Genomic DNA, 27564 nt, shown 5'->3' with positions numbered 1-27564 from the left:
AGAGGCTCCTTCCGTTCTCACTCTGCCCAAGACCATGGCGCTGCACAGTACCAGCCATTGGCTTCTTTATTGAGCACCAGATTTTCAGCATGAGTCACCATAGGAGGAAGGTTTCAGATTCAACCAGACTCTGGCCCGTAGTCGGAGGAGAGATGCGGCGTGCCGAGGTATTCGTGTGTGGAGAAACAGGCACACAGGCTTCAAGAGCAGCAGTAGCTGACTATGCCGATTTTCCTCGAAGGAGTAAAGGTAAGTGTCATTCAACCCCACAGCACTGGGGAGGCTCCATCCACAGGGTGAGGGCTTGGAGAGGTGGCCATGACGTCTTCAGGGATGCTGCCCTGCTTGCCAGGTCAGAGACACAGAATGATTAGCACCTGCGAGTACCTGGGATGTAAAAAATCTCAACATCAGAGCCAGCGGGGAACCCCCTTTCTGCAGAGGGGGAGACCAAGGCTTAGAGCAAGGGAATGCTTTGCCGAAGTCACACCAGAAGGAAGGAGCAGAACAGAGCTAGGACCTGGGCCCTGGGCCCAGCTCCCCTGACCTTGGCTTTAGGCAACCATGGAGATGGCCCATGTTGCCAAGACCTTTGGGACTAGGCTTCAGAAGGTCTCCCCCGAGACCAGCCTGAGGATGGCATTATACAGAAGGTAAGCCAACCTAGTGAGAGGCGCCATCAGCTACAGCCATGTAGCCCGGGAGGCCTCATACATCCTTAGTGCTGTATGAAGAGCCCAGAAGCTCAGCCAGGAACACACCTGCAGCGGCCAAAGATGGCATCCCATAGGCGTTATAGAGCAGATCAAGAAGCTGCTTCTTCTCATCTTCCGGGAGGAAACTGGACTTTGCCGCATTGATGTTCTAGAAGGGCCAGAATGGCAGATAACATGAAACCAGACAGCATGGAAGGAAGCCCTTGGCAATCTAGTGATGAGCCATCCTCTTCAATGAGCATGGGCAATGATTAAGCTCACAGTGGGGAAGGACGTGTCCCATGTCACGTGGCAGCAAATGCCAGAGCAGAGACCATGAGGTTCAGTGTTCTTAAAGTGCACTCAGTGACACGGCGATGGCAGAAGGAAGCTGGAGAAATTGGAGACCAGGTGGGATATGTGGGGCTGGAGAGATACTCCTGCAGGGACAGATTTGGGGTATCACAACCCCTAAAATCAAGGGCTCGGCCTGGGATCTACGAATGGCCTGAGAAGTGTGTGCAGAATTTTATAGCTCAGCACACCTTTCTGGGAAGAGAGTTGACAGCTTTTAACGGATTCTTTGCAGGCACTCGACCCAAGCCAAGGCTGAAAAACCTGGTCGTAGATCAGTGTGCCAGCTCGAGATCTTGTCCATAGAAGGCACCTAACTCCTCTAGGTCTGGCTTGGCCTGGTGAGGCAAACGCCTCATCTCCAGAGGTCCTGGGCCCTGGCCAAGACCTGCAGGCCTCACACACTCCCAAGGCCGAGAGTCAAGGCCACCAGGACTTACGCCCACTCACCAGTCTCTTGAACTCCTCTTCGGTAAAGTCCATGCCCTGTTTGGTCATCTGGTAATCCGTTTCCAGGGTGGACTTGAAGATGAGTGGGTCATCCGTGTTGAGTGAGTAGTTAGCCTGGTCGTGTTTGAACCTGCATCCAGGGGTGAGTGGGGAGGAGGGAAGAGCTTCCTGTACTCTTATGTGAACAGTCCCCTTCAACCTGGAAGAGCTGCTCACCGTACAGGGGAAGGAAATTCAGAGAACTCAGGTGACCTGCACGATGCCATGGAACTAGCCTCTGCAGACCCGCACCCATCCGAGCGGGCCAGAGCCGGCCAAAGGCAGAAGAGGACCAGGTAGAGTGGGGGCCTGGGGAGGCCAAACAAGCAGCACCCTCTCCAGCCACCACCCTCTCTAGCCTTCACCTTCCTAGCCAACATTCTGGGAGAGTCGTCTATACCCCTTTCACCTCGATCCCACTAGGGGATCACCTAGGGATCCCACTAGGATCGACTCTTCAACCACCGGCCCATGGAAAGGGGCTCCTGGCACTGTCCCAGGTCACTGTCTCCTTACACCCAGGAGGGCCTTCCCTGGCTCTTTACTCAACGTGTGTACAATTTTACACTGTTGACTGTTCTTAAAACCCCTTCCCTTCATTTCTCAGACCAGTCTCTTCTGTCTGTCCTTCAGTGTCACTGTCCCGGGTTCTCTCCTAGGCCCTCTCGCTCCACCATCTCCTGAGGCTGTCCCTTCTCCAGCCACCGAATCTATGTAGCTGATTCGTGAACCTTTCTCCAGCCCACAGGCTGTGTACCCATGTGCCTCCAAGAACCTCCACTCGGACGCTCTGCAGGTACCACACACTCCACCGGCCCGAAGCAACCCTCAGGACCCCCTTGTAATGAGAACATCAGAGCCTAAGCTCCTGCCGTTGAGCTTGGCCTGACCGCGGTAGCCCCACGTTCTTGCCGTCTTATCCTGTGTCAGGAAAAGGTGGCTTTGCCCTCCTGAGGCCTGACGCCGCTCCCAGGGCTCAGTCACAGGACCGCCAGAAGAAGGGCCAAGGCCTCTAGTTAGATGGTGGGAGCAGGGTGGAACACCCACAGGTGCCGGGAGAAGGGACCACGTGAGCTGGAGAGACTCCTCTTCCGGATGTCCAGAGTCTAGAGTGTGGGAGCCCCCCTCCCCCCCAGGGCAGCAGGGCACTCTGCGATGTCTGCTTGGGTGAGAGGGCCCCCAGTTCTGCTATTTAGGACCCGGGCTACCTCAGTCGTGTCACAGCACTGCTTCCCAAGGACTCGAAGAGATGTCCTAGCAAGAAGGCCCCACCCGGGCCAGTGCCCAGTCCCTCCACTTCCCTCCCACCCTTGGCCTTCCTGGTACAAAGCTGAATGGGCCCCAGGGACCGGGCCTCACCGAACCACCGCGTGCTCCGTGTCCCACTTCCAGGCGCCTGTGAGGTAGCTGGACCAGGGGCAGACCTGGAAAAGCAGGTGGGTGGTTGGCACACGTGCACCCCCCCTCCCCAGGCCACGCTGCCCCCTCCCTGTACGCCCCGGGCTGGAGCCACAGTGGCCTCCCAGCTGCCACGCTGGCCCGGCTCCTGGGGCCCTCCTGGCTTTCCACCTCTGTCCCCACCCCCTGGCCACTCGCCTCGAAGTGCATGTTTTCCTGCCGCAGCCTGGCGTAAAGGGTCTCGTCCTCCAGCGTGTGGTAGCCATGTCCCAGCCTCTCCGTCCTGAGCGTGTCCACAGCCTGCGGAGAAGCGGAGTGGAGCCCAGTACAAGGGGGGGAGGAAGTGGGGAGAAGGGCCCCATGCCAGCCCAGCCTCCTCACCTCTCTCACCACCTCGGCGGAGCCCACCTCCCCTGCGTGGACAGTGCGGTGAATGCCACTCCTCACAGCCTCCTGGAAGGGTGAGAGTCGGTCATGGGCGGCCTGGGGGAGGGCCCCAGCAGGCCCGGCCTTCACCACACTTGGGGTCCAAGTTTTGGCAGGCTTGAACCATGCCCTCCTTCAGTCAGCTGGCCTGCTTCAAGATGGGGAAGTCGGGGGTTTTGTTTGTGTAATCCTAATTTAAGTGGTAGCTACCATTTATTAGACAGTTATCATGTGTCAGTCACCGTATGAAAGTGCTTGTATATGTTACCTAAGATCCACAAATATTCTAATACCTGTTTTACAATCGAAGAAACAGGCCCAGGAAAGTAACAGGACGATGATCAAACAGGAAGAGGGGAGCCAAGCTCTGAATCAGGGCGATGAGACTCCAGAGCCCCAGCCCTAAAGCCCACGCTCCAGCCACGGGGAGTGAGTGCATCGTGAGGCTCTGTCATCCCCACAGAGGAAACCGAAGCCCCGAGAAGGGACAGTCTCACCCAAGGTCACACAGCAAGTTACAGGCAGAAACAGGCTCACACACACGAGTCCCCACACCAAGTGGGATCTTCTGTTTATCCCAAATTCCCAATTCCTAGCACCCCCAAGACCCAACTAAGGCGCACTTGAGAGCAGAGGCGGCCCCACCCTCTCCCGTCCCTTTGACCACTCCCTCTGGGGTGGAAGCGAGCTCCTGCGGCCCACCCGGCACCAGCCCCTCCCCACGTCCTTTGCTCGGGACCCACCTCGAAGGCCTTCACGTGTCCCGGGAAGAGGCTGCTCCCTTTGATGTTCTCATCTCCAGCCAGGTCCACGGCCACCACAGTCTGGTGCTGGTACTTCTTACACAGCTCCACCACCTCCAGGGACCAGTCTGTGGGCAACATGCCCACCCGGCCTCTGTTGGCAGCACCGAGGAGAGAGGTCCCCCCTGCTCACTGTCCCCCGACCTGAGGCCAGCGCAAGGCGGAGGGCCCAGGTCTTGTCTTCACCTCCTCGCTGCCATGGCCTAAGCACAGGGCCTTCAGCAAACTGTTCCACCCAGGGCCTCAGTTTCCTCTCCCCTCAGAGAGGATGCCACCCGCCACCGCACAGGCCCGTGGCAAGGCCCTGCATGGAAAGCACCGAGGGCAGGGCCTGGCTGGGTCAACAACAAATGGCTGTGTTCTCATTTGATCCCCATGACAGCCCTCAAGGGGGGCATAACTCCACTTAGCAGATGAGGAGATGGAGGCCCCCGAGGTTTCATACTGAAGCCCAGAATAGCACTCACACTAGTGGTACTGAACTTATTGCTAACGTACTCTGTCCTCTTAACTAACCAAATCATCATGAAGGGTTTAAAAATGAACAGTCGCAGGCTTTGGAACCAGAGGGCCTCGTGTTCACGCGGGCTCTACGCCTTCCTGAGGAGCACGAAGCCGCACCTCTCTCAGCCTCAGCTCCCCCACCTGGCAGAGGAGGCTCAGGGATGGCAGCCGGGCCTCAGAGGCTGCCACAAGGATCAGAGGAGACCCACGCAAGCCACTGTCCACAGGCAGGCCCCTAGGTGGGCGGGAACCCTTTGGTTCGCACTGCCCCCTAGAGCAGAGACAGCAAAGTACCATCACCGCCTGTGACCATGTGTACCTGCGGTCTGAAGAGGTGAAGGGACTTGTCCAAAGTCACACAGTGGGGCTCTGCACACCGTGGAAGCTCGAGCTCTGGATATCTGATCAGTCATGAGGGAGACCCTTGGAAGCCCCAGAGATCAGAACCTATTCCCAAGGCCTGTGGCGCAGACAGGAAGAGGCCTGGCCCACAGGGTCTCAAGGGAGGACTGTGGGCTCATCAGAACCTGGCTTAGATGGTTTTTTTTTTTCTATTCAGGTTCCTTTGGTTTTATGCTTCCTGCATGCAGGTCACATGGCTGTCAGGCCTGGTCTCCCTGGGGAGAAGGGTCTCTCCGCTGCCAGGAGTTCTGAGCCTGCCCAGGGTAGGCACCAATGACTTCAGGAAGCCCCAAGGTCCTGCTGATGGGTTCCACCAATACCATGGGGTTGGGGGCATGCGGAGACTAGATGCGGCTCCAGTGCTGGGCTGGGAGGCAGGGGCCAGAGTCAGAGGGGCAGCCTGGGGCAGGGCTGAGGGCGTACTCACTGGGCTGGTGGCGCATGCAGCACAGGATGGACCGCACCTTCACCCCAAAGTCTTGCTCTCCCTTCTGCAGGCTCTGGCTCACCAGAGCTACCACCTCATCCGGGGTGAGGTCCCCTCTGTGTGGGGAGAGGAGGAGGGATGGGCCAGAGATAAAGGAAGGTCTAAAGGACAGCCCCGGGACTGGGACACGGGTGGGGGGGCGGGAGGGGGGGAAGAAAAAGAAGAATCTTCAAGAAGCAGCTCCAGCCCCTACTACCCCACCGCTTCTGGGGAAAGACATGGCCCCAAGCCCTGGCACACCCCCCTTCCAGCTTGCTTGGGCGCTTCCAGACTGGAAGGTGTGTTGGGGTGGGGAGTTCAGACACAGCCCTCCCCACAGATGGAGGGCGCTGCTAAGCCCACCTGGTCTGATTCCCCTGCATCCACAGCTATCAGAGTCCTAACTGGAAGGGGGCAAGGGAGTTGGCTGATACCACTTAGAGATCTCTGGGGTCCAGGCAGAGGGGCAGGAATGGGCCACACTCACTTTAGTTACAGGGTTAGAACGGGACACCTAGAAGTCCCTAGACAAGGGGGTTAATGTTCCTAGACTGTGGGCCTGTGTCCAGGACCGGGGGTGGGGAGGAGGTGTGAGTAAGACATAGCCAGATACTTTTACCAAAGGTAAAAAAAAAATTAAAAAATAAGCCCAGGTGAGGGCTGGGAACCATGTCTCTTGTGACAGAGTTAAACCCATCTTTCTGAGGCCATGGACAGGACCAGGGAGGAAGATTAGGTCAGGGGCTCCCAACAGTCTACCCCTTGGGTCCCAGGTTCAGCCACCCCACCAGGCATCACTCACTCGGCCTGGTTCCAGGGGATCGGTTCCACTTTGGAGTTGGCCAGCAGGTGCGGGCTGTAACGCACCTCCACATACACCACACCCTCCTTGGCCTTCATCTCGACGAATTCATAGGCAATCCTTTTGATGGCCTCCCGGCAGCCCCTGGGAAGGGAAGAGAGGGGCTGGGGACAACCTTCCTGAAGTCTCTCCGGAGCTCCAGGAGCAACAAGGCTGTTCCCAACCCGTGGCAGATCAAACCCACTTCTGGCCCCCAGCCCCAAGTTCTGGGTATCTGCGGAGAAGATCCTAGAAGCACGGCAGGTCCTGTCAGCTCTACCTCCAAACTACACGCCAATTCTTGCCCCCTCCACCCAGGTTCTAACCACCTCCTAAACAGACCTCCGTGTCTACATGTTTTCCACCCAGTGGCTAGAGCAATCTTTTTAAGATTTTATTTATTTGACAGAGAGCAGGAGAGCACAAGCAGGGGGAGCAGCAGAGGGAGAGGGAAAAGCAGGTTCCCCGCCGAGCAGGGAGCCCGACATGGGGCTCAATCCCAGGACCCTGGGATCACAACCCGAGCCAAAGGCAGATGCTTAACCGACTGAGCCACCTGGGCGCCCCTAAAGCAATCTTTTTAAAATGTGAATCAAACCACAGTGCTCTTCCACCCTGAACCCTCGTGGCTTCCTACCACGTAGAATGAAATCTCAATTCCACGGCCCAGCCCACAAGGCCTGTAGACTCTGGCCCCTGTCACTCTCCCCAGACCTTCCTTCTCACTCATTCCATGAGGCCACCAGAGCCTTCTTTCTGTCCAAGGAACAGTCAAGTTTGTTCCCAGGTCAGGGCCTTTGTGTTCGCAGCTCCCCCAGCCCACATGGCTCTTCCCCCTGGATCATCCTATGCTCCTTCTCTCCATTTAAATCCAGCTCCAGCCTGGCCTCCTCAGAGAGCACTTCCCTGACCACCTTGCCTTAAAAGGGCTTCTCTGTCATTCCTACCTGTTCCCCTGGGCTTTACCACCGTGGCGCATACCCCCACTTGGCCTTATTATCGCATGGCTTATCAATTTTCATCTCTCCTACTAGAATGTAGTCTCCATGAGACAAGGGCCCTGACATCAGTCTTGTCATGGCTAGGAGGACCCTCAGCCCAGGACGGAGCCTGGGATGTGGCGGCCACTCAAATGTTTGTTGGGTGATGGGCATAGGTCAGCAGGGGAGAGAAATACAAGAACGCAGGCAACAAACACAAAGATAAGTGGGGAAAAAAACAAAAAACAAAGATAAGTGGGACTGCATCAGATACAAAAGCACATACGTCAAGGGGAATCTTCAACAGAGTGAAAAGGCAACCTACAGAGTGGGAGAAAATATCTGCAAATCCTATCTGATGAGGGGCTAAGATCAAAGCGTACGAGGAACTTCTACCCCTCAGTAGCAAAAACACCAAATAATTGGATTAAAAAATGGGCAAAGGACCCGAATAAACATTTCTCAAAAGACATACAAATGGCCAAAGTTTTATGGAATGGTGCATTTCCTTGGCGATTAGCATCCCTAATCATCAGGGAAATGCAAATCGGAACCACGAGGACAGATCACCTCACACCTGTCAAGGTGGCTACAATCACCAAGTGCTGGCGAGCACGCCGAGAACAGGGCCCCTTGTGCGCTGTTGGCAGGAATGCAAATTGGTGCAGCCACCGCGAAGAACAGTGTGAAGGCGCCTCAAGAAATGTTTTAAAAAGTTACCATATGATCCAGCAATCCCACTTCCGGATCTTTATCCAAAGGCAATGAAGTCAGTATCTCAGATATCTGCCCCACGATGTTCACTGCAGCATGTTATTTACAATAGCCAAGACATGGTGACAGCCTAAAGGTCCACTGACGGACGAATGGATAAAGAAAATGTCACACACACACACACACACATCATTCAGCCTTAAGGTAATTCTGCCATTTGCAACATGGATGACCCTGGAGGACGTTCGCTAGGTGAAATAAGCCAGATGCAGGAAAACAAATACTGCACAATCTCAGTTGCATGTGGAATCTAAAATAGTCAAATTCATAAAAGCAAAAAGTAGAACAATAGTTGTCAGGGGCAGGTTGAGCGGGGAAGGGGGAAATGGGAGATGTCGGTCAAACGGTACAGAGTTTCAGCTCTGTAAGAGCTCAGTTCTGGAGAACGAATGCTCGGCATGACGACCATATTAACAATATTGTAGCATATACTTGAGACTTGCTAGAAGGGTAGATCGTAAGTGTTCCCACCACACACACACACACACACACAGCAAGAGGTAACTATCTGCAGTGATGGATATGTTAACTTGACTGTGGTGATCATTTCACAATATATATGCAGTTCAAAACACCTTAGGCACATATAATTTCTACTGATCAATTATACCCCAATAAAACCAAAAATTAGAGGAAAGAATACAGACAGACAAATCCAGAGGGTACCCTGGGGTGGGGGAGAAACCCGGGACTCCTGAATCCTGGTTCCCACACTTAACTGTTGCAGGACTCTCGTTAGTCACCCTGACATCTACATCCAACGCTACTGTGAGGACAAAGATGTTAAACTTCCTAAAACTCACCGAGGCCAGTGCTGAGTAGGACAGACAGATCTTTGAAGTATTTTAGTTGTTGAGCGTTGGCTCTTTCAGAAGCAAGGCACACATTAACCTGCCAGGGCCACACTAAGTGGTGGTCAAGGGACAGTGAGCTGGGCCTAGCTGGAAGTTCCCACCACGAAGACTGAACACAGAATGGGCACCAGAATGCGGGATGTGCAAGCGAAGGGCCTTGGGGAAACGGGCCATGCCCAGAAGGGTCACTGGACGTACCACGCTTTTGAGGATAAGGATGGGCGGCTGTGGTCTTCCCTGGCCGGCAAGGGCAGGGCCTGGATCTGGGATCTTGGACCTGCTGCAGGGGAGCTGGCCTCCCAGAAAGAGGGTGCCCCATCTCCCCCACAGCGGTGGCACGCGTTCATTCCACACTGTGACCAGCACTGGGATTATAGCAAACAAGGTAGACAAAATCCTTGTCCTCACGGAGGCTACAGTTTAGCAGGATAGACCAGTGAAACATACAATCTACAGTAGGTTACGTGGTGAAATGACCTATGGATACATATAAAACAGGGGAGGGGAATACAATTCTCCGTGGTACAGTCAGGGAAGGCCTCACTGAAAAAGCAACACTTGAGCACACCTGAGAAGGAGGTGAGGAAGCTAGCTACGGGGCATCTACGGGGAACAGCATTCCAGGCAGAGGGAACAGCATGCACGGAGGACCTGAGACTGGAAGTGTGTCTGTTGCCCCAGGTGCCACAGGAGGCCCGTGTGTTGGGAGAGAAATGAGCAGAAGGGTAAGGGCAGAGGACAAGGGCTCTCCCCTGACACCTGTGGATGGTGGCAAGGGCGTAGTATGGACATTAGTCTTATGGGCCATAGCCCCAAAGGCCAGGCCACTCAGAAGGAGACGACGCCGAACAGCCTGGTCATCTTGGGCCTTCAGGGAGCTGGGCATCTTGTCTTGTGGCCAGGGGGACCGGAGCTGCCTTGGGGGTGACGGGGAGAGGGGCCTCGGCCTGTACAGGAGCTCCACCCGTGTGTTTATTCTGGTGTGGGGGTGTCGCGGGAGATGGGACAGGTGCCTCCAGGGAGGCGTGGTGTGGCAGCGCCTCTGCCTACCAGGGCCAGGGATGGCGACAGTCGGTGTTTTCCAGGCTGAGTCCAAAAGCCTCCAGCAAGCAGCCTTGGCACACGTCTTCCTTCCCCAGAACTCCTCCTACCTGTCCTGCCGCTTGTCCAGCCAAGGGCCTCCGTGTGCCTCCCAGACCTTCTTCACTGGTCCTCCAACAACCCATACCTGGCACATGCCCCAAACCTTTCCTCCGCTCTAGCCCTCTGGACAACTTCACACCTTCTCTATCCCCAAGCCTGCGCCTTGCTTCCTCCTCCAGGCAGCTTTCCCCAACTACCCCCCGCCCATTTGCCTCTTCCCCTTCCTGAGCTCTGGCAGCAGACTGCAGAGGCCCGCCTCTCACCTGCCCTAGGGAACCCTGCCTCGTGCCAGGAAGCTCAAGGTGGCCTCAGGGTGGGATCTGGGCTTCACCCCTGCCAGCTCTGTGGTCCTGGGCAAGCTCCTACACTCCCGAGCCTTCGTTTCATCCTCTGCAAACGAGGAGTGCGTCTATCTAGCAGGACCGCCGACAACTACAAAAAGTATAGTTCTGAGAGCTACACACACACTCTTCCAGATCTAAGATATTCTGCTACGAAAAGATGGAAGGAACGGAAAGGAATATAAAAACAGCTGTGCCTGGTGATCCAGAAAGGTAGCAACTGTCTTCACTGTAAGAGGGAGCTTGCTGAGGACAGTGCTGTGTCCATTCCAAACTCCAGCCCCAGGAGGTAGATAGGATCACAAGCCCCATTGTCTGGATGAGGGAACAGAGGCCCAGAGAGGGTAAATTTTCCCAAGGTCACAGTTATTTCATGAAAGAATCGGGCACTAGGATGTGGGCTCTTGACCTCACACTCTCACTCTCCTGTAGAAGTTGAAGAAATTTCTAGACATTATGCCCACTTTCCAGACGGGAAAATCAAGGCCCAAAAGGTGTGGAGAGAGTCACACAAGCCCACACAAGATGAGCCGCAGAAGGGCAGGTGGCGGGCACAGGTACGGGGCCGCCCGGGGCCTGGGCGGGAGGCTGACTCACGCGATGGCGGGCATGTAGTAGTCAAACTTGGCCAGGAAGCCGGAGAGGCCGAGCGGCTTGTCCATGCCGATGATGTCCTGCAGCTCCCCTGGGGTCTCAGCCGGGAGGGCAATCCCCCTCTTCCTGGGAACCAAACAGGGAGGCCGGTGGGCTACTTCCGCGCCGACGCCAACGAGCTCCTCCCAGGGGCCGGGGCGGGAACCCCGGGACCTCTTCCTCCAACTCCTCCCACTGAACAGACGGGAAAACGGAGGCCTGGGGCATAGAGAACCGGGGCTGGAATCCTTCCAGCACCCTCCCCCGTCCCCGAGGCCGTGACCCGCCAGGGGACCTCAAGGGGGATAAGTGGGGCTCGAGTCTGTACACACACGGACACGCGCACACACCCCCCAGCGCCCGGGAACAGGGAAGCTGCCGGGGCAAGCCCCCAGTTTCCTCCTCAGCCCCGGAGCGGGTAGAGCCAGCCGGTCGTCCGCCAGGTCAGGGGTTATCAGCGCCCTAACGGCAGCACCACAATGACCGGGCCGGGGACAGGCGCCGGACTTCTGGCCTCCGCCCTCCATGTGGCCGGCGCAGCAGAGAGGACTGCGGGCCCCGCGCTGGGAGAGGGGCAGGGGCGGGGCTCGCAGGCAGGGCGTGCGCCCGCCACCGGTCGTGTCCCCTGTCCCCCACAGCACCACCCCCCCATGCGGGGCCGACCCAGAACCCCCCCCCCCCGCCCCGGCTGGAGCCGCCTCCTCCCTGCCACGACCCCCAGGTCACCCCGGCCTCAGTTTCCCCACTCTGAAGAGAAAAGGGGCAGGCAAAGAGCACCAGACATCCAAGAAATGCTTCCACCATGAAGGGACAAAACAGGAGACAAAGGGGACTCCGAGGAAACAACGCAGAGAACAGAAGAAAACAAAACCCCTACGGTGGAGCGCCTCCAGGACGAGAGAAGAAACAGAACATCCCTTTCAGAAAGGGGACCCTGAGAGTAAGAAAGGGCTCCTGCAAATCTAAACGAATACGGGGCCAATCATCAGGACGTAGTAAAGTGAATGGAAAATACAGCAGAGAAACAACTCCAGCAAGTAGAAGAAAAGAAGATAAAAAAAAAAGGAGCAAATGATGACGGAAATGAGGTGATGCAATCAGGTTCAAGCATCGGGTTATCCGCAAAGCAAGAACAGAAGATGGAAGGGAGGGGAGGTTGCCAGAGACACGGAAGTTTGACCGAACAGTGGTTAAGTCTTCAAGGACCTCAGTCCCTAAAATACTACGATGTTTCCCAACATAAACACCTGTCCCCGGAGCCCCCAACACAGGCCCTCCTTCCCTGCTGGTGGCCCCAGTCCCTAGCAGTGCCCCCCCCAGCCTGCAGTCAGTGCCCCCATCCCTGCAGGGCACGGTGGGGGAGAGGGCACCCCTGCTATGGTCCTTGCTCAGAGGGCAGTGCTCCGTGCCCCGGGAGCCTTCCCCTCAGGAGGCCACGTCCCCCGTGACCATGGCCCTGCAGAGCCCGTACCGGTGAAGTGCTGGGTTTTGGAGCCGGTGGGGGAAGCAGAGGAAGGCTCTGGCGCTCACACAGTCAGATGCAGCGGCCACGCGTGCTTGGGCCTGCTGGACCCGCTATGTGCAAGGCTCCCGACGGTCTTCCTCCAGCTCCCTCAACCACCACTTCCTCCTGACCATTCTTGCAGACCCTCCCTTTTACCCCCCTGCCCACATGAACTCCTCCCCTCTCGTGGTTTTCAGCCCAAGATCCAGAGGTCTCTACCTCTCACACCACTGCTTGAGGGCTTACGATGTCCTGGGCACTGGACAGATGGTAGTGACCAAGACAGACCCAGGCGTCTGACCCCCCACCTCTCCCCTCCTTGCCCCATGTTTCCAAATATAGCTCCCCGCCCCCCCCCCCCCCCAGCTGCCCAACCCATGGCAGGGGCCTCCCCAGGGCTCCATCTGCCTTGTCCACCAGCCAGTCAAGTCTCACTTATTTTACTTCCTAACGGTCTGTCCCATTAGTCCCACCCTCTCCAGCCTCTCTCCTCGTCAGCCACCAAGAGATCCTTGGCCACACAGAGTGCTCTGGGAAGGCTGGTCAGAGGGGACACTTAGGAGAATTAAGAGAGAGAAGGAAGGAACAGAAGGGGCTCCAGGCAGAAGCCGGGAGAGAAAGTGAGGGCAGGGCAGCTGGAGTTCAGAGTGGGGTCAGTGGTAGGTGATGAGCTAGAGGGCAGGCAGAGCCCAGTGGAAGCTTCGTAGAAGTTGGGGCCTTATCCCCAAAGCTCCAGGAAACCACTGAAGGATTTCAAGCAGGGGAGCGGCATGAAGAGATTTAAGAGCTCCTGGCTATCAGATCTGAGAGCTACTGCAGGGATCCCAGCAGGAAACAAACAGCACGAGACACTCTTCGGGATCTCACATAGGACTGGGCCTCCAAAAGCTGCTCAGACCAAGCTGAGGCAAGGAGGAGTTATTCCTAGGGCCCTGGGTCCTCCTGCCACACAGGAGGTTCCCCCTGGGACCGAGCTTGGTTGTCAGACGCTCCCTACACACCCCCATCAGCCAGGCCTTGGCCAGTCCTCTTCCTGCCAGGGTGGGAGACGTGCCTACAAGGAGCCTGGCCACAGAGAGCCCAGCGAGGAGGAAAAGCTCAGGCTCTGGAGTTCGAAGTCCATCCCCCTGCGGTACGTGCCAGAACACTCAGGGGAGGAGCCGTCCCATCTGAGGACCTCCACATCCTTGTCAGTAACACAGATAGCACTTTCGTGGCTGGGTACAGAGAAGAAATGAGGTGGTTTACGTGTCCAGGGTCAGAGAGCAAACTCCAAAGCCTGATGGACTGGTTCTGAATCCCAGCTGTGTTCCTTAAAGGCTGTGTGACCTTGGGAGAGTTGTTCAACCTCTCTGCGTTTACCAGGTCTGGCAGGTGTGAGAAACCTCCAGTGTGGACTGAGGAGGAGAGGTCAGAGAGGAAACACAGGCTTTGCAGGTCCTTAAGGGCCATGAATGGACTTTGGCTTGGACACTGAGCAAGCTGGGAGTGTGGGAGGATTTGAGCCAGGGAGGGACTGGTCAGACTAGGTCTTAAGACCGGTGTTCTGGGGGCGCCTGGGTGGCTCAGTCGGTTAAGCCACTGCCTTCAGCCTGGGTCGTGATCCCAGGGTCCTGCTCAGGAGCCTGCTTCTCCCTCTCCTCCCCACTCATGCTCTCTCTCGCTATCTCAAATAAATAAAATCTTTAAAAAAAAAAAAAGACCAGTGTTCTGACTACAGTACTGTGGGGACAGGAGACGGGGGAGGCCAGAGTGGCCACCCGGAAACCAGTCAGGAAGCCGTTGCCATAGTCCAGATGAGAGATGCTGGTGGCTCAGGCCAGGCTGGTGAAGGGAGGAGAGCGGGGTTAGGTTCAGAACGTGCTGTGGCAAAAAAGCAGACAGGCTCGTGAAGGAGATGGAGAGAGAGGTAGGAGAAGCCCTGGAGAGGCTTAGGGAAGAAGTGGGTAAGAACACAGCGGAGGCCCAAATCACAGAGGCAGAAGAGGGGCCACTGGATTTGGCCAGAGGGAGAGAGGGGCTTCCTTCCTTCTCTCAGCCCACCACCACCAGGAAGTCCTCCAGTGTGTTTATGGGCATCCATAGCCAAGTCTGACCAGGTCCCCTGCCTGCTGACCTCGAGCTCAGACTCCAGCTGGCACCCATAACACCCCTGCCCAATGGGCCCACCGAGGCACCTCGACTGCTCCCGAGATGCCAAGGTGATGGGGAAACAGAAGATCCGACCAGCCTCCCCCCAGGGGCAGTTCCCCTCCCTCCTCTCTCCACCCTGCCCCGGACTCCCGCCTTCTTGCTCCACTACTAAGTGCTCTCTGACCCCTTAACGAGTACCCAAGAGGAGATCCCGTCGTGGTGCCTGATAACCCGCCTAACAGCCTCATTTGGGACTCTGGGGCAATGACTGGCACTCGGCATGGGCAAAGGACAGAGATAAGCCAAGCAGCTTCACCCCGCCCAGCCAGAGCTTATCATTAATATCATTAAGTGCCCTTGAGGACACTGCTTAGCCCTGAGCTAAGTGGTTTACGTGCACGGCTCCATCCAAGCCCCTCGCTGGCAGAGGTAATGGTCAGGGGTGTGGACTCGGGGTCACACCCGTGCTTACTACCTAAGTCCCCTCACCCATCACGGCTCAGTGTCCTCCTCCATAAAATGGGGGCCACAACAGTACCACCCCTTGAGCTGTCCTGAGGATTCAGTACGTCAGCCCCGATGCAGCGCCTCGTGGTGCCCAGTAAATGCTAACAAACGACGTCGGAGAGTCGAGAATTAGATCAGTAGCAACTTCCTAGGGCAGAGGGAGGTCTGTGGAAGTAGGACAAAGTGGAGAAAAGTGTTCTTGCCAGAGCTCTGGCTCTCTTGGAAGAGATGCTCCTGAGAACTGGGGACAGACTCCCCAGCCTCACCAGTTCTCCAAAGCAGCGGCGTCTGGAGAACTCGGGGGACTGGGGCTTACGGAGCAGAGTGCGCACGTTTGGGCCTGGAGAGGAAGTGCTCCCGGCAACGAGCGAGGCGGACTCCTTCCAGCTCCGAATGAAATGAGTGTCCAGCAAACACGTGACGAGCACAGTCTGTGGAAGGAGAGGTGGGTGGCAGCAGGGTCCCCATGTCCTAGGTCAGCTCTGGAGGGAGGCCCTGCTCTTCCCCCGCAAGCTAGAGGCCAAGGTCACAGCGAGGAAACGGTGTGCCCATATTTGAATCCAGACCCACTGACCTCTAAAGTCCCTGCTCTTAAGCATTGGACCCAAGTTGGGGCGCCTGGGTGGCTCAGTCGTTAAGCGTCTGCCTTCGGCTCAGGTCATGATCCCAGGGTCCTGGGATCGAGTCCCATATCGGGCTCCCTGCTCAGCGGAGAGCCTGCTTCTCCCTCTCCCACTCCCCCTGCTTGTGTTCCCTCTCTCGCTGTCTCTCTCTCTCTGTCAAATAAATAAATAAAATCTTTAAAAAAAAAAAAAAAGCATTGGACCCAAGAGAGGGGCCACCATGAGCCCCTGAGGTGGGGAGGGAGGGGCAGGCATCCCTCACTGGGCGGCACTGGTGACCCTTGGACCCAGCCGCATGCACGTGAGCTAAGGCAGGAGGCATATTCTTACTTGGGAGATGAAGACGGGCCCCCAGAGGAGGGGTCCCCTGTCCACATTCCCCAGTAGGCAATTGCCCTGGGGACACAGGGAAAGCCTTGGAGAGATGGCCCTGGGTCAACTCTAGGCTCTACTGTTTATTGTCGTGTGGCCTCAGGCAACTGCCTTTGTTTTTCTGAGCCCCCCCACCCGCCCCCCGGCTCTCCTCAGTGAGGTGGGGTTAGCTGTGTCCTCCTCCTCTGCGCAGGGGTTAGATTTGCTGACTCCAGGAGAGGGCTCAGCCCAGCACCAGAGATGCTCAGCAAATGGTCCCGGCATCCCGGGCAGGGACATCACCTCTGCCACAGGCTCTCTGCGGAGTCAAAACACGATGACTGGTTCCGCCCTGGGAACTGCCTCCTCCCGCGTGTGTGCGTGTGCGCGCTCATGCACCTGCATATAAGGTGGGGCAAGTTCCTCCTGGCTCACCTGGCAGCAGGAGGACAAGAGTCAGAAGCACAGAAAGCAGGGGCTGCCATTTCTCCACAGACCACCTTCTTCTGGCCAGAGGGCCAGCTTCCTTCCATGGGCATATAGGAAGGAACAACAACCCTGGAATTCTCCAGAGGCCTCTGGGTTGAGCCATGGACCCCCCACATGTCCCCAAATGCTGGGGAGGAAGGTCTCTTCTCTGTGGACTTACCTGCCATAGTATAAGATGGTTTCAGGCTTGATGGCCCCATCTAGATGGACATGCAGTTCCACCTGCAAGGGGGCAGGGAGAGGAAACAAGGGGGTGGGGGGTAGAGAACAAACACCCATGAATGTCGGAAGGACCGTGATAACCATTAGTCCCACTGACTGGACACCTGCCACAGACACTCCACTAAGCTCTTTATACACACCATCTTGTTTCCTCCTCATCTGGGAGGGGGGTGGATTTAACAGTCATCTCTAGCTCTTTCACGGTTAAGACCACAGAGGTTCAACCACAGTTGAGTTTCAGGGAGGTTAAATAAGTTGCCCGAGTTTGCACAGCAAGCCATAGAGGCAGGAACCCAACGCAGTACCTCTGTTCTTCACCGCAGCTGGTAAATGGCAGAACGAGAATTCTAGCCCAAGCCCAAAGCCAGTGGTCTTAAACACAAGGCCAGCCACGGCGCCACCACACTGGCAGAGTCCACGCTCTGCCAACTCACTAAACAAAACCCAACTTTAACAAAAAGTGTTGACCACAGACTTCCTGGGCCCGTGACTATGCCACAGTGGGTTTCAAAAACCCAGGCTCCATTTTCAAAAGCAGGTGTTAGTTAAGCACAGTTCTCAGGAATCAATAGGAGGCGACACAAGATCTTTCCAGTACTTCAGAAAGGGTACTGGATACTCGGTCATCTGGGTGATCATCTCCTATACACACGCGGCCCCACGAACATCGCTTGGCACTCAAAGCCAGGAGATTAAGGACACGGGCTTTGGAGACAGCCCATCAGCCAGATTCCCAGCTCCGCCGCCTCACTGGCTGTGTGATCTCAGCCAAGACACTTGATCTCTCAGACCCTCTGTTTCCTCAACTGCAAAACAGGGTATTTCTGCTTCCTTGTCCGAGAACAACTGTAAGGATTAAACAAACAAACAAAAAAACAACCCACAGTGTAGGTGGACAAGTGGGTTTATATGAAGCAGCCCAGCGTCTCCGCCAGGGCATGTCCCAGGAGCTGTTCAGCACAATAGGTGTTGGGAGACAGGGGGAAAGGGACTTTCCCTGGGTCTGGGGGAGATCTAGAAAACTCCACTGATGTCTGCCAGGTTGGGGGCCTTCCCTGGAATTTGGGGACCTGGACGAGAAAGTATCTGCCCTGGCGAGGGAGGGAGCTACAGGCCCAAGGAGGTCAGCAGGCCCAGAGCTACCAAGCCTGCCTCCCAGCAGGAAGTCCGAGCAACCAGACCTCTCCGGAAGTCACCCAGCCTGCAAAGGACCCAGCGGCACTCACCCACAGGCTCAGAGGCAAGGGAGTTGTTGGATTCCCTGACAAAACAAGTTCAATGCCCACTTAGCTAAATGTTCATCCCATTCTCAAAAAATGTTCAGCATCGGGAACACTGAAGCTTCCAGCCCAGGGAACCGCCAAGGAGTTGTGAGACCTTGGGCAGGGGCCCTCCCCTCTCTGAGCCTGCAGGGTTTATCCTTAACCTGCACATGACAGAGGATCTGGCCAGAGAGGGAGGATACTCTGTGGTTCGATCTGGAATTCTGGCTCCTCCACTCACTCCCTGGAGGCCTGGAGAAAGCTACTTCACTTTCAGGGCCTTGGCATCCTCATCGGTCCAAGAGGGAGAAGATGCCTTCCTCCTAGGGCTTGGTGAGGCTTGACCACGTTCATGCGTGTAGTGGGCTCGCCCCACACTTAGCGCGGAGCAAATGCTAAAACGGCATCAGTGAAGAGCCCTGCATTCACCAAACTGTCGGGGCCCTGCCCGGTGCTAGGGATGGAGGGTAAAGCTCCAGGCATCAAGTCCCGCTCCTGTGATGCTTGTGGTCCAGCCAGGGAAGAGGCAGTGAGTAAGGTCAGTGACAAATGTACAATCACAAGCCAAGCCAACTCCTTGACAGGCACCATCCTACAAAGGCAATGACAAACAAAAGACCTTACCCAGCTCAAGGGCCAGCCATGGCTTCCCGCAGGAAACAGAGCTTGAGCCAAGATCCAAAAGATGAAGAGGGACCAACTAGGCAAAGGCAGGCTGAGGAGGAAGGTAGGAAGAGCATTCCAGGCAGAGGCAACAGCACGTGCAAAGGCCATGTGGTAGGCAAGCCGGTGGTGCAGGAGAGGGCCGGAAACCCAGCTCTGAGAAGGGAGGGGTCGTGGGGCTGGACAGGCTGCGGGGCCACCCAGGCCACAAGGAGTCGTTTTAACAGAGAGCACAGAGAAGCCAGGACCGGGTTTGAAGCCAGCTAGAGGGCAAGGCTGGCGGAGGCTACTGAGGTCCAGTTTATGAGAGAGGATGGTGCTTTGGACCAGGGTGGCAAGACAGATGGGGGGGGCAGAAAGAGGGGTCAAGGAGGATGCCTCAGTGTAGGGCTGGGTGGGTGTCGGTCGTGATTCCCACACTCTGGACGCCATCCAGGAAGAAGCCCAAGTGCTAAGGGGGAAGGAGGGGCAGGGGTGCGGGGAGAGGGACACGGTCAGTTTGATCTTAGGGATGCTCAGCTGGGATGCCTCTGAACCGTCCCAGTGTAAATGGACAGAGCCAATGCATGGGAAGTTCTAGCGCGCTCAGAGACCCCGGCTGGCAGTGCAAGTAGGAATACGGACAGCTGAAACCGAGGTCTTGAATGAGCTCACCCAGGGAGAGTGGGGTCAAGGAAGCGGCAGGGGAGGAAGCCTCCGGAAGCACCAGCACCCAGTGGCTCTGCAGGAGAGGGGGACCCCGAAGAGGAGTTGCCAGAGGGGCAGGAAGGAAGCCAGGAAGGGAAGGGTGCAGAAGGCAAGGAACAGTCAGATTGCAAGGAGTGGCGGCCCACTGGGTCAGTGGACGGTAGCCCCCCAAATAGGTCTACATCCGAATCCCCAGAACCTGTATTACTTCCCATGGCACCAAAAAAAAAAAAAAAAAAAAAAAAAAAAAGGTGGTTTAAAGTCTTGAGGAGTTTGTCCTGGATTATCTCATGAGGGAGGCAGAGTTTTGAGCGAAACTCTTCTAAGAGGCGGCAGCAACGGGACCACTGAGGCAGATGGGAGCTGTGTGGTTGCGAGCCAAGCATGGCCCGGAGCCACCTGAAGCTGGAGGCAACAAACAGATCTCTCAGAGGGTGTGGCCCTAACAACGACACCTTGATGTTGGACTTCTGACCTCCAGAATGGGGAGAAGATTCCTGTTGTTCTAAGCTACCCGGTGTGGTGGTAACTTGTTAGAGCTGCTACACAAAAGGAATATGGTCAGGTCCCACCAGGGGTCAAGCAAGAGGAGAGCAGAAACACGCTAAGGCCACGGGGCTCGGGGGCCGGAGGAGAGGTGCTCAGCCCGGGCTGCCCGTTAGGAGCACCTGGGAAGCTTTGGAAAGTCGCCTACGCCTGGGCCCACCCTGGTCTGCAAAGTCACAGTCCTTCGGCCTGGGCCTGAGCATGGGATTGTTGCTGGTTTTCAATACCCGAAGCCAAGGTTGAGAACCACTGTCCTACAGGAAATGTTCCAGAGGCCCGAATCTATGCTGGAATGGGGTAAGAAATAAGTAGAGGCAACAAAATGGAGGAAGTGTAGATTCGCCTTTCCAGAATTTCACCCCTGAAGGGGAAGAAAGGGCTGGAGCGGGTGAGGACAATGGCTTCTCTGGGTGGTGGGAGTGACGGGGGCAGGTTGCAAGGCTGCCCGAGAAGAGGGGTTGCCAGGCTGCCCGAGAAGAGGGGTTGCCGGAGACAATGACAGAGGAGGGGCCGGGAGGAAGAGCTGTCCAGGGGAAGGAGGGAGGACAGAGAAGGGTCGGGGCAGAGGAATCGGAGTCAGGCAGCAGGGAGGGAACTGGCTTGATATGGAGAATGAGGTTTGTGGGGGAGAGGGGAGGCCACAGAAAGTCAGGGGGTGCCGGAGGGGGGATCCACTGACGCGTTCTGGATCAGGAGGCACCGTGTAAAAGCTCTTTCTGGCTGCCATATGCAAAGCAGGGGAGAGGGAAGCCAGAGCCGCCCGGCAGTCAGGACAAGAGGTAAGCACCCACAGGGAGTACCTGCCCGCAGCTCCGAGCGCAGTAGGTGCTCCCCAGTGCAGCAGAGCAGGGGAAGAGGGGCTCAGAGAGCCGGCCAGGACGCAGGAGGCAAGAGCACCCCTAGGGACAGCGAAAGCCTGCTGCCCCACCACGCTGGGGCTTCCTGAGAAGCTGCCTAGACACTTTTCAGGGGAGAAGCAGAGGCAGCAACCACCTCCTCAGGCAGCCCAAGCTCAGGCAGGCCTCCCACAGAATATTCTGGAAAATAGCCACTACCCATGAAGACGTCTGTCCGCATACCCCAGGTGACAATGGGGTGTAAGCTCAGAGACTGGGTGGGGACCCTGCTCTGCTGTCCCCATTCAGGGAAAAGGAACAGCAGCGTCCTCGGACTACTGAGTACCTACTATGGGCTGGCCCGTGTACACACATGAACTGATTTCATCTGCACAACCAGTAAGGCAAGAACTTCACTACCATTTTGCAGAGGAGAAACCTGAAAGGTCAAAGAAGCATCCAGGGACACAAAGGCAGGCAGGGATGGAGTCAGGATTTGAACCAGGGTCTGAGTCTAGAGCTTTTACTACCCTTTCCCTGCAGGCCTAGCCTCAGAGAGGCTGTCGAAAGCAATTCAGCAATAACAGCAGCTACCTCCTGTTATCAGGTCCTTTATCTCAATTAATCTTGACCCCCAGGCAAGGTGCACATTAGCCCTGGGCGGCAGACAGGGGAAATGGTAAACTCGCAGGAACCCGGCCACGGGCCCTATGCTGCCCAGGCCGATAGCCACAGAGCTGGGTTAGAACCCCAGTCTCTCTACCTCTAAGCCCAGGTCCTGCCCAGGGGCCACACCCCTGCCCTGTGCCCAGCCTCGTGACCTCTCTGGAGGGGAGTCTCACCCCTACTCCCCCACACTTGCTCTCCAGGAGGCTGACTCAGCAAGCCTCTGATAGAGCTGCAGGAAATCCCAGAGAGGAGTAGGAAGCATCCCCCGTGGCCAAATATTTACTAAGCCCCCACTAGGTGCTGGGCACAGTGGGGGCACGGGGCACGGGCGAACATGTTACGTCTTGTTCTCAGGAGAGGCCAGCCAGCCAGCCGAGGCCCAGGGAGGTACAATTCACTCACCCGAGGGGTCAGCGGCAGAACCAGCAAGGACACGGGTCATGGACTCCTGGGCCAGACGCTCCCAGATGGAACTCCCGCTCCTAACTGGCAGGCCACGCGCCTTCGAGGCACACCTGAGAGTCAAACTACTTCTCCCCAGGCGCCCCCAAACACACTATCTGGTTTGGTTTTCAAACCGCTGACTTTTTAAATTCACTTACCACGGCTGTCTCCCTATTAGTTCCCTCAAAGTGCGGTCATTATGCCATGTCTTCGGGGTTTAGGACCGTGCCCAGCACAGCAAAAAGTGCTCAGTACACATCAAATGACCAAATGATGGTTTTCTCCTCTCCCTGTCCTAGGTCAGCAGGGCTGTGTCCTCTCTCTGGGGCAAGGAAGGGACTGACCGACACCCTTGGGCCTGGAAGGGAACCCAGACAGGGCAGAGTAGCCAGCGTTGCTTGACCGGCCCCCAGAACCCGGATGAGCGGCAGGTGCCCCCTGCCAGCCAGCCTCTCGCTTCCTAGCCCGGCTCTTGGCAATGAGCTGTGTGGTGCCAGGGGTCAGTGCCTGCCATGGCCTCTCAGCGGACTTTTGGGGTAAAGCCAGGAGACAGGGCAGCCCTGGGCTGACATATTGTTTCAGTCACACCTCCTCCAGGAAGTCCTCCGCGCTCAGCCCCATCTGAGCTCCTACAGCTCAGAGGTACAGTAATGGTGCCTCCTGCTGTCTTGGGGCCTGACTGAGCTCTCAATTGCTGCGGGAGCTTCCCCAGAGGTTTCAGAGAAGGGAGGGCAGGTCTTCAGCCAGGGGCACATCCTGTGGAGCAACAGCCTAGGAACGCAACACAGTCCTTCCCCATTTCCTAGGTGAGGAGCCTGAGACACAGAGAGATTAAGGAACCAGCCTCAGTCTGGACTAGTAAGTACCACAGCCGGAAGCTGTCTGAGTGAAAGCCAGAGGTTGTAACTGCCACAATCCACTCCCTTCATCCTGCATCAGAGCTGAGTCAATGCTGGTAAAATCTCAACAGGATTGAGAACCATGACAAGGATAAGGATCCACAGCAGCTAGCATGGGCGTCCCCCCCCCACCCGACGCCTGGGGATGAATCGGATTCCCATTGTACAGATAGGAAAACTCACTGTTCTGCCCCGATGGTCACAAGGACCCCAGAGCTTGTTTCTTCCCTCACCTTGCTGCTCTGGGGCCTCAGAACCCTAAGGGGTAAGAGGGAGCCTGCCCCCCAAAACTGAGTACATACAGGCTTGAACTCACTGTGCCCCACCCCCCCCCCGGCCTACTCTTCTCCCCTGTCCAAAGCCAGACACAGTGCTCCCTTCCCTGCCCCAGGGGGGCACCCCCCCAGGACAACTGGATAGGGAGACACATTCCTCCCAGCTCACAGGGCCCCTCGCCATCTAGGCCAGGCCAACCCCAAGGTTGGATGCCGAATCAGGAACGTGGTCAGCCTCCCCTACCTCGCTGTGTGACCACATCTCCCCTCTCTGGTCCTTGCTTCCTCTGTCAAACAAAAGGCTTCCTTGAAACCCAATCTCATTCATTCCCTTCCCTCCAAAACGCCCATGCGTTCTAATGGGTAAGGCAAGCTCCTTGAGGCTTTTTAAAAAACAGGTGGCTCAGGGCGCCTGGGTGGCTCAGTCAGTTATGTGTCTGCCTTCGGCTCAGGTCATGATCTCAGGGTCCTGGGATGGAGTCCTACATCGGGCTCCCTGCTCAGCGGGGAGTCTGCTTCTCCCTCTGCCCCTCCCAACTCATGCACCCTCGCATGCTCTAAAATAAAATCTTTAAACAATAAATAAAAAATAAAAACATAAAAACAGCTGGCTCTCTGGTAACCAAAAAGCACGGAAAGCCCAAAACCGTGCTAACAGTAGGCTTTTCCAGTGGGCTTTCCGGTGGCTTTGTGGCAGGAAGTCAAGAGGTAAGAAAGACACTGCGGGGCGGGGGGGGTCGGGGGTCGGCATTACAGCCCCAGTGGGGAGGAAAAGCACTTAAGGGCCTGCTGCCAGCCAGCCAGGGACTTCACAAGTGCCACTCAGCACAATTTCCCTACGAACTCATGATTTTGGTTTTAATCAACCCATTTTACAGAGAAGGAAAGAGTTTCAGAGAAATATCCACCTGAGCTCTTGTGGCTGCCAAACAGCGAGGCAGGGACCCACCCTCAGTCTATCCGAGGCCCGAAATGACTCTGAGTCCACTCCCTCCCCCCAAAGTGGGAACGGCAAATTGGCAAGGCAGTTGACAGTATCTCTTTCAGTTTTAGGTAGAACCGGGTTCAAGTCTAGCTCTGCTTTCTGGCTGTGTGCCTTTGGAAAGTTCCCTCCCCTCTCTGAGCCATTTCCTCCTACAGAAATGAAGAGGACCTATCTTAAAGCGATACTGAGCATTAAATGAATATATGCAAAGCAGTTAGAACAGTGCCTGGTACAGAGTAAACATTCAAAAAGGAGAAAGTAAATATGATGTGGGCGGGGCGCCTGGCTGGTTCAGTGGGTAGAGCATGCAACTCTTGATCTCAGTTGTGAGTTCAAGCCAAACGCTGAGCATAGAGCCTACTTAAATTTATGTGGGAGATTTAGCCCCAGTTCTCTGCATCAGGGAGGGACGGTGTAGAAACTGTGCTCTTCCAACCTGGGCCAGCTCACTTGCTGGTCTACAGCTTTGAGATGCTCATTTTGTGTGACCTTGGACGAAGTCACTTCACGTCTGTTTCCTGGTCTGTTAAAGGGGGAGGAAGCGATCTACCTTGTCCAGTTGTCCAGAGAACAGTGATGTAAATCACGGAAGGTGCCTGGTACCCACTGTTATTACAAAAACAGGCATGTGATCAGCATTGTCCTCCATGACAAAGAACTTCTGAGCACCACGGGATTTCCAGCCTTGCTTCGTGTAGAAATAGACTGATAAGGGCCACCCTTCCACCTCCCCCGTACCTCCTCCAATGCCCAACAGGTGCTCAGAAAGCATTTGTTGGAATAACACAATCAACCCAGGGAGGCAGCCGCCTAGGGCCTTGCTACTCAAAGTGCGGTCCGTGGGCCAGGAGTATCAGAGTCACCTGTGAGCCTGTTAGAAGGGAACATCTCAAGTCCCACCCCCAGCCTCCCAGTTCAGTGTCTCAGTGTTAACAAGGTGACTTGAGTACACATTAAAGTTTAGAAAGCACAGCCTTGCTCTGCCTTCTTAAAGCTGGCCAGGTGCTGGGCCTCACCTAGTGGTTGGCATAAGAAGCCAAACAGCCCAGCAGAGGCTCCTGTCCCGGAGAGGCCCAGCACCTCTACCCCAAAGGCTTCTGCAAAGGCAGTTTCAGGAAAACTGGTTATGGGATGTTTGAAGCCAGCCCACCTGGGCTCAGCCCCAGCTTGGCTACTTCCTCATTGTGTGATCTCAGGCCTCATTAATCTCTGTGCCTCTATTCATCTGTATAATGGGATGATACCAATGACCTCACAGAGTCATTGCTAGAATCAAATGAATTAATGAAAGTAACGTGTTCAGAACAGTACCCAGCACAGAGCAATAACAATTAGCTCCAGCTACTAATACTAGTTCTCATTAGGATCTGTCCCACCCACAGGAAGGCAGGGAGCTGGCTCTGATTGCAGTGGCTGAGACACGCTCCTTTTTGTTTCTCCTGCCAGCTGAGGCACGTTCCCTCCTCGCAATATAAAATTTAATCACATCTCATCTACACAGTGGAGAACACTCTACCTCCCCTCTCAAGCATCCCCTTCTAACTTCTGGACATCCCACCGCCAAGCAGGTGGGGCCCATTTACCAGGTGTGGAAACTGAGGCCCAGAGAGGGGAAATAACCTGCCAGCCTTAAGTAGACAGGACTGGCTGAGGCCCAAAAATAGTAAAATAGTCCCTCCCTCACGGGGCTGTTACAAGAATCGCAAGGGTGGATTTGGTGCATATAGTAAATTCTACAGAAGCGTTGCCTCTCATTTATCTCCGTAACTCCAAGTTCACTCCCAGTCTAGGGACTTTGTCTACTGCCTCAGGATTCATATCAGGGGAACCACCTTCCCAAGGACAGAGGGAATCCAAAAGCACTTAAAAAAGAAGAAGAAAACAAAAGAGACTTCACAAGGAAAGAAGCACCAGTGATGGGGCATCCAGACAAGTTGTAGAGGCATGGGGTGGGGTCTGGCAGGAGGGCTCCCCAGCTCACAACATCTGGCAGGGGGTAGCTGAGCCTAGGGTGGGGGCAGCAGCAGTGGGGGCTAGGCCTTCCCTCCTCCAGTGCTGCCCGCCCACCCAACCCCCAGCACTCGCATACACACATGGGATTCTCACCAACGCTTTTGTGATATCTGCCATCATCACTTACACCTATTTCTCCGAGAGGTAAGTTGAGTCTGATTACAGCTCACTCCTTCCTGTGATCCCCCAGCAGTCTCAAACCCTGCTAGCTGACTCACTCTGCTAGACGGACCCCCTGGGCCCCTCCCCTCCGTGGACTGAATCTCAGGGCTCCAAAGCCTGTCAAGTGGGCCCAGACCCTCCCTGACCCAGACTTTCCCAAAAGGCCACAGCTGGTGGGAGGAGGGACCACAGAGTTATCCCTTGAGGCCAGTAGCTGTGGCTCGGCCCCGAATGAACCCAAGGCCTAAGGCCCACTCAGCCCCTAGCAGGGAGAGAGGGGCGCCCTGACCCCCTCCCTCCGCTCTATGGCCTGGTCCTCCTGACTGGCACATTCACAACCCGAGCTCCTTGGCTCACAAAACCATCGCAGTGCTGGAGTATAAAGCTGTTTCCACAGCACTTTAGGGGCCTATGGATGTAGACACCAGGCCCCATTTTACAGGCGAGGTTCGAGGGGTCAAGCCCCCTGCCTAGCCTCACACAGCTACCCAGCCGCTGGCGGTGCCCCGAGGCCCATTTCACAGGTAGTGAAACAGACTCCGAGAGGCCAAATCACCGGCAGAAGCAGAGCGCGGAAGTCAGCTGGGGCGCCTTGGGATTCAGGACCCTCCCAGCTTCATTGTCTCTCATTAAACTGCCTGGAGGCAGCGAGGGCCTGAGCTGAGGGAAGGAAGCGGCTGCTAGGGCCCCGGTTCTCTCCCGGGCTGTGGACGCCTCTAAGCCCTCCAGCCCGACCAGGAGCCGGACCCCCCCGGACCCCGAGTCCCGCCCGCGCTCACTTTGGGCTTGTCGAAGGCGGGCGTCTGGGTCATGGTGCCAAGCGTGCGCCCCTGCGTGGTTCCCTCCGCCGGTCGGTGCTCACCCCGGGGACCTGCCGGGACCGCTGCGCGCCACGATCCTCTTAAGGGGCCCGGCCCCGCCCCAGCCCCGCCCCGCACGGGGGCCGCCCCCTCGCCGAAGCCCCCGCCCCCTCGCCGAAGCCCCCGCCCCGCCCCGCAGACCCGGGATGTGCATTTCCTGGAATTCCTGGCCCGCCCTGGGGACAAGCCCGAGTTCCCCGGGCTGTGGCCTGCCCGAAATCGCCGGCCCCGGGACGCAGGGCTGGAGCCACCTGTGGGCTCAGGCTCCAGCCGCCTGGCCGGCTCTGCCTCCCGCCTGGCCCCTCGAGCAGCATTCAAGCTACCGCCTGGG

General features: G+C 56.4%; 1 protein-coding gene across 3 annotated transcripts; it reads right to left on the bottom strand.

The window, feature by feature from the left end:
• Positions 1–39: 39 nt before the first annotated feature.
• On the bottom strand, positions 40–27261 carry ADA (adenosine deaminase). Of its 3 annotated transcripts, XM_032420040.1 has the most exons (12): positions 27153–27261; positions 16871–16932; positions 11068–11190; positions 6340–6483; positions 5499–5614; positions 4106–4233; positions 3318–3389; positions 3135–3236; positions 2898–2962; positions 1500–1629; positions 762–864; positions 40–341 (listed from the first exon to the last, which is right to left on the bottom strand). In XM_032420040.1, the coding sequence occupies exons 1-12, from the start codon at positions 27183–27185 to the stop codon at positions 328–330; spliced, it is 1092 nt and encodes a 363-aa protein (XP_032275931.1). In that variant the 5' UTR covers positions 27186–27261; the 3' UTR covers positions 40–327. The 3 variants fall into 3 exon arrangements, with proteins under 3 accessions (XP_032275931.1, XP_032275930.1, XP_032275932.1); XM_032420039.1 differs by lacking the exon at positions 40–341 and having other exon boundaries at positions 348–864; XM_032420041.1 differs by lacking the exons at positions 40–341; positions 5499–5614; positions 11068–11190; positions 16871–16932; positions 27153–27261 and having other exon boundaries at positions 348–864; positions 6340–6412.
• Positions 27262–27564: the final 303 nt, after the last annotated feature.

Source organism: Phoca vitulina, unplaced genomic scaffold (assembly GCF_004348235.1).
Source record: "Phoca vitulina isolate PV1807 unplaced genomic scaffold, GSC_HSeal_1.0 scaffold22, whole genome shotgun sequence".
NCBI lineage: Eukaryota > Metazoa > Chordata > Mammalia > Carnivora > Phocidae > Phoca > Phoca vitulina.
Note: the sequence above shows the minus strand (reverse complement) of the source record. Positions and strands in the feature narration are given on the sequence as shown.

Coding starts and splice junctions, on each gene's coding strand:
- ADA (XM_032420039.1), bottom strand. CDS start 27,185: ATGACCCAGACGCCCGCCTTCGACAAGCCCAAA. Junction 16,933..27,152: donor CCGCCTTCGACAAGCCCAAA/GTGAGCGCGGGC, acceptor GCCCCCTTGCAG/GTGGAACTGCATGTCCATCT. Junction 4,234..5,498: donor CTGCATGCGCCACCAGCCCA/GTGAGTACGCCC, acceptor TGTTGCCCACAG/ACTGGTCCCTGGAGGTGGTG.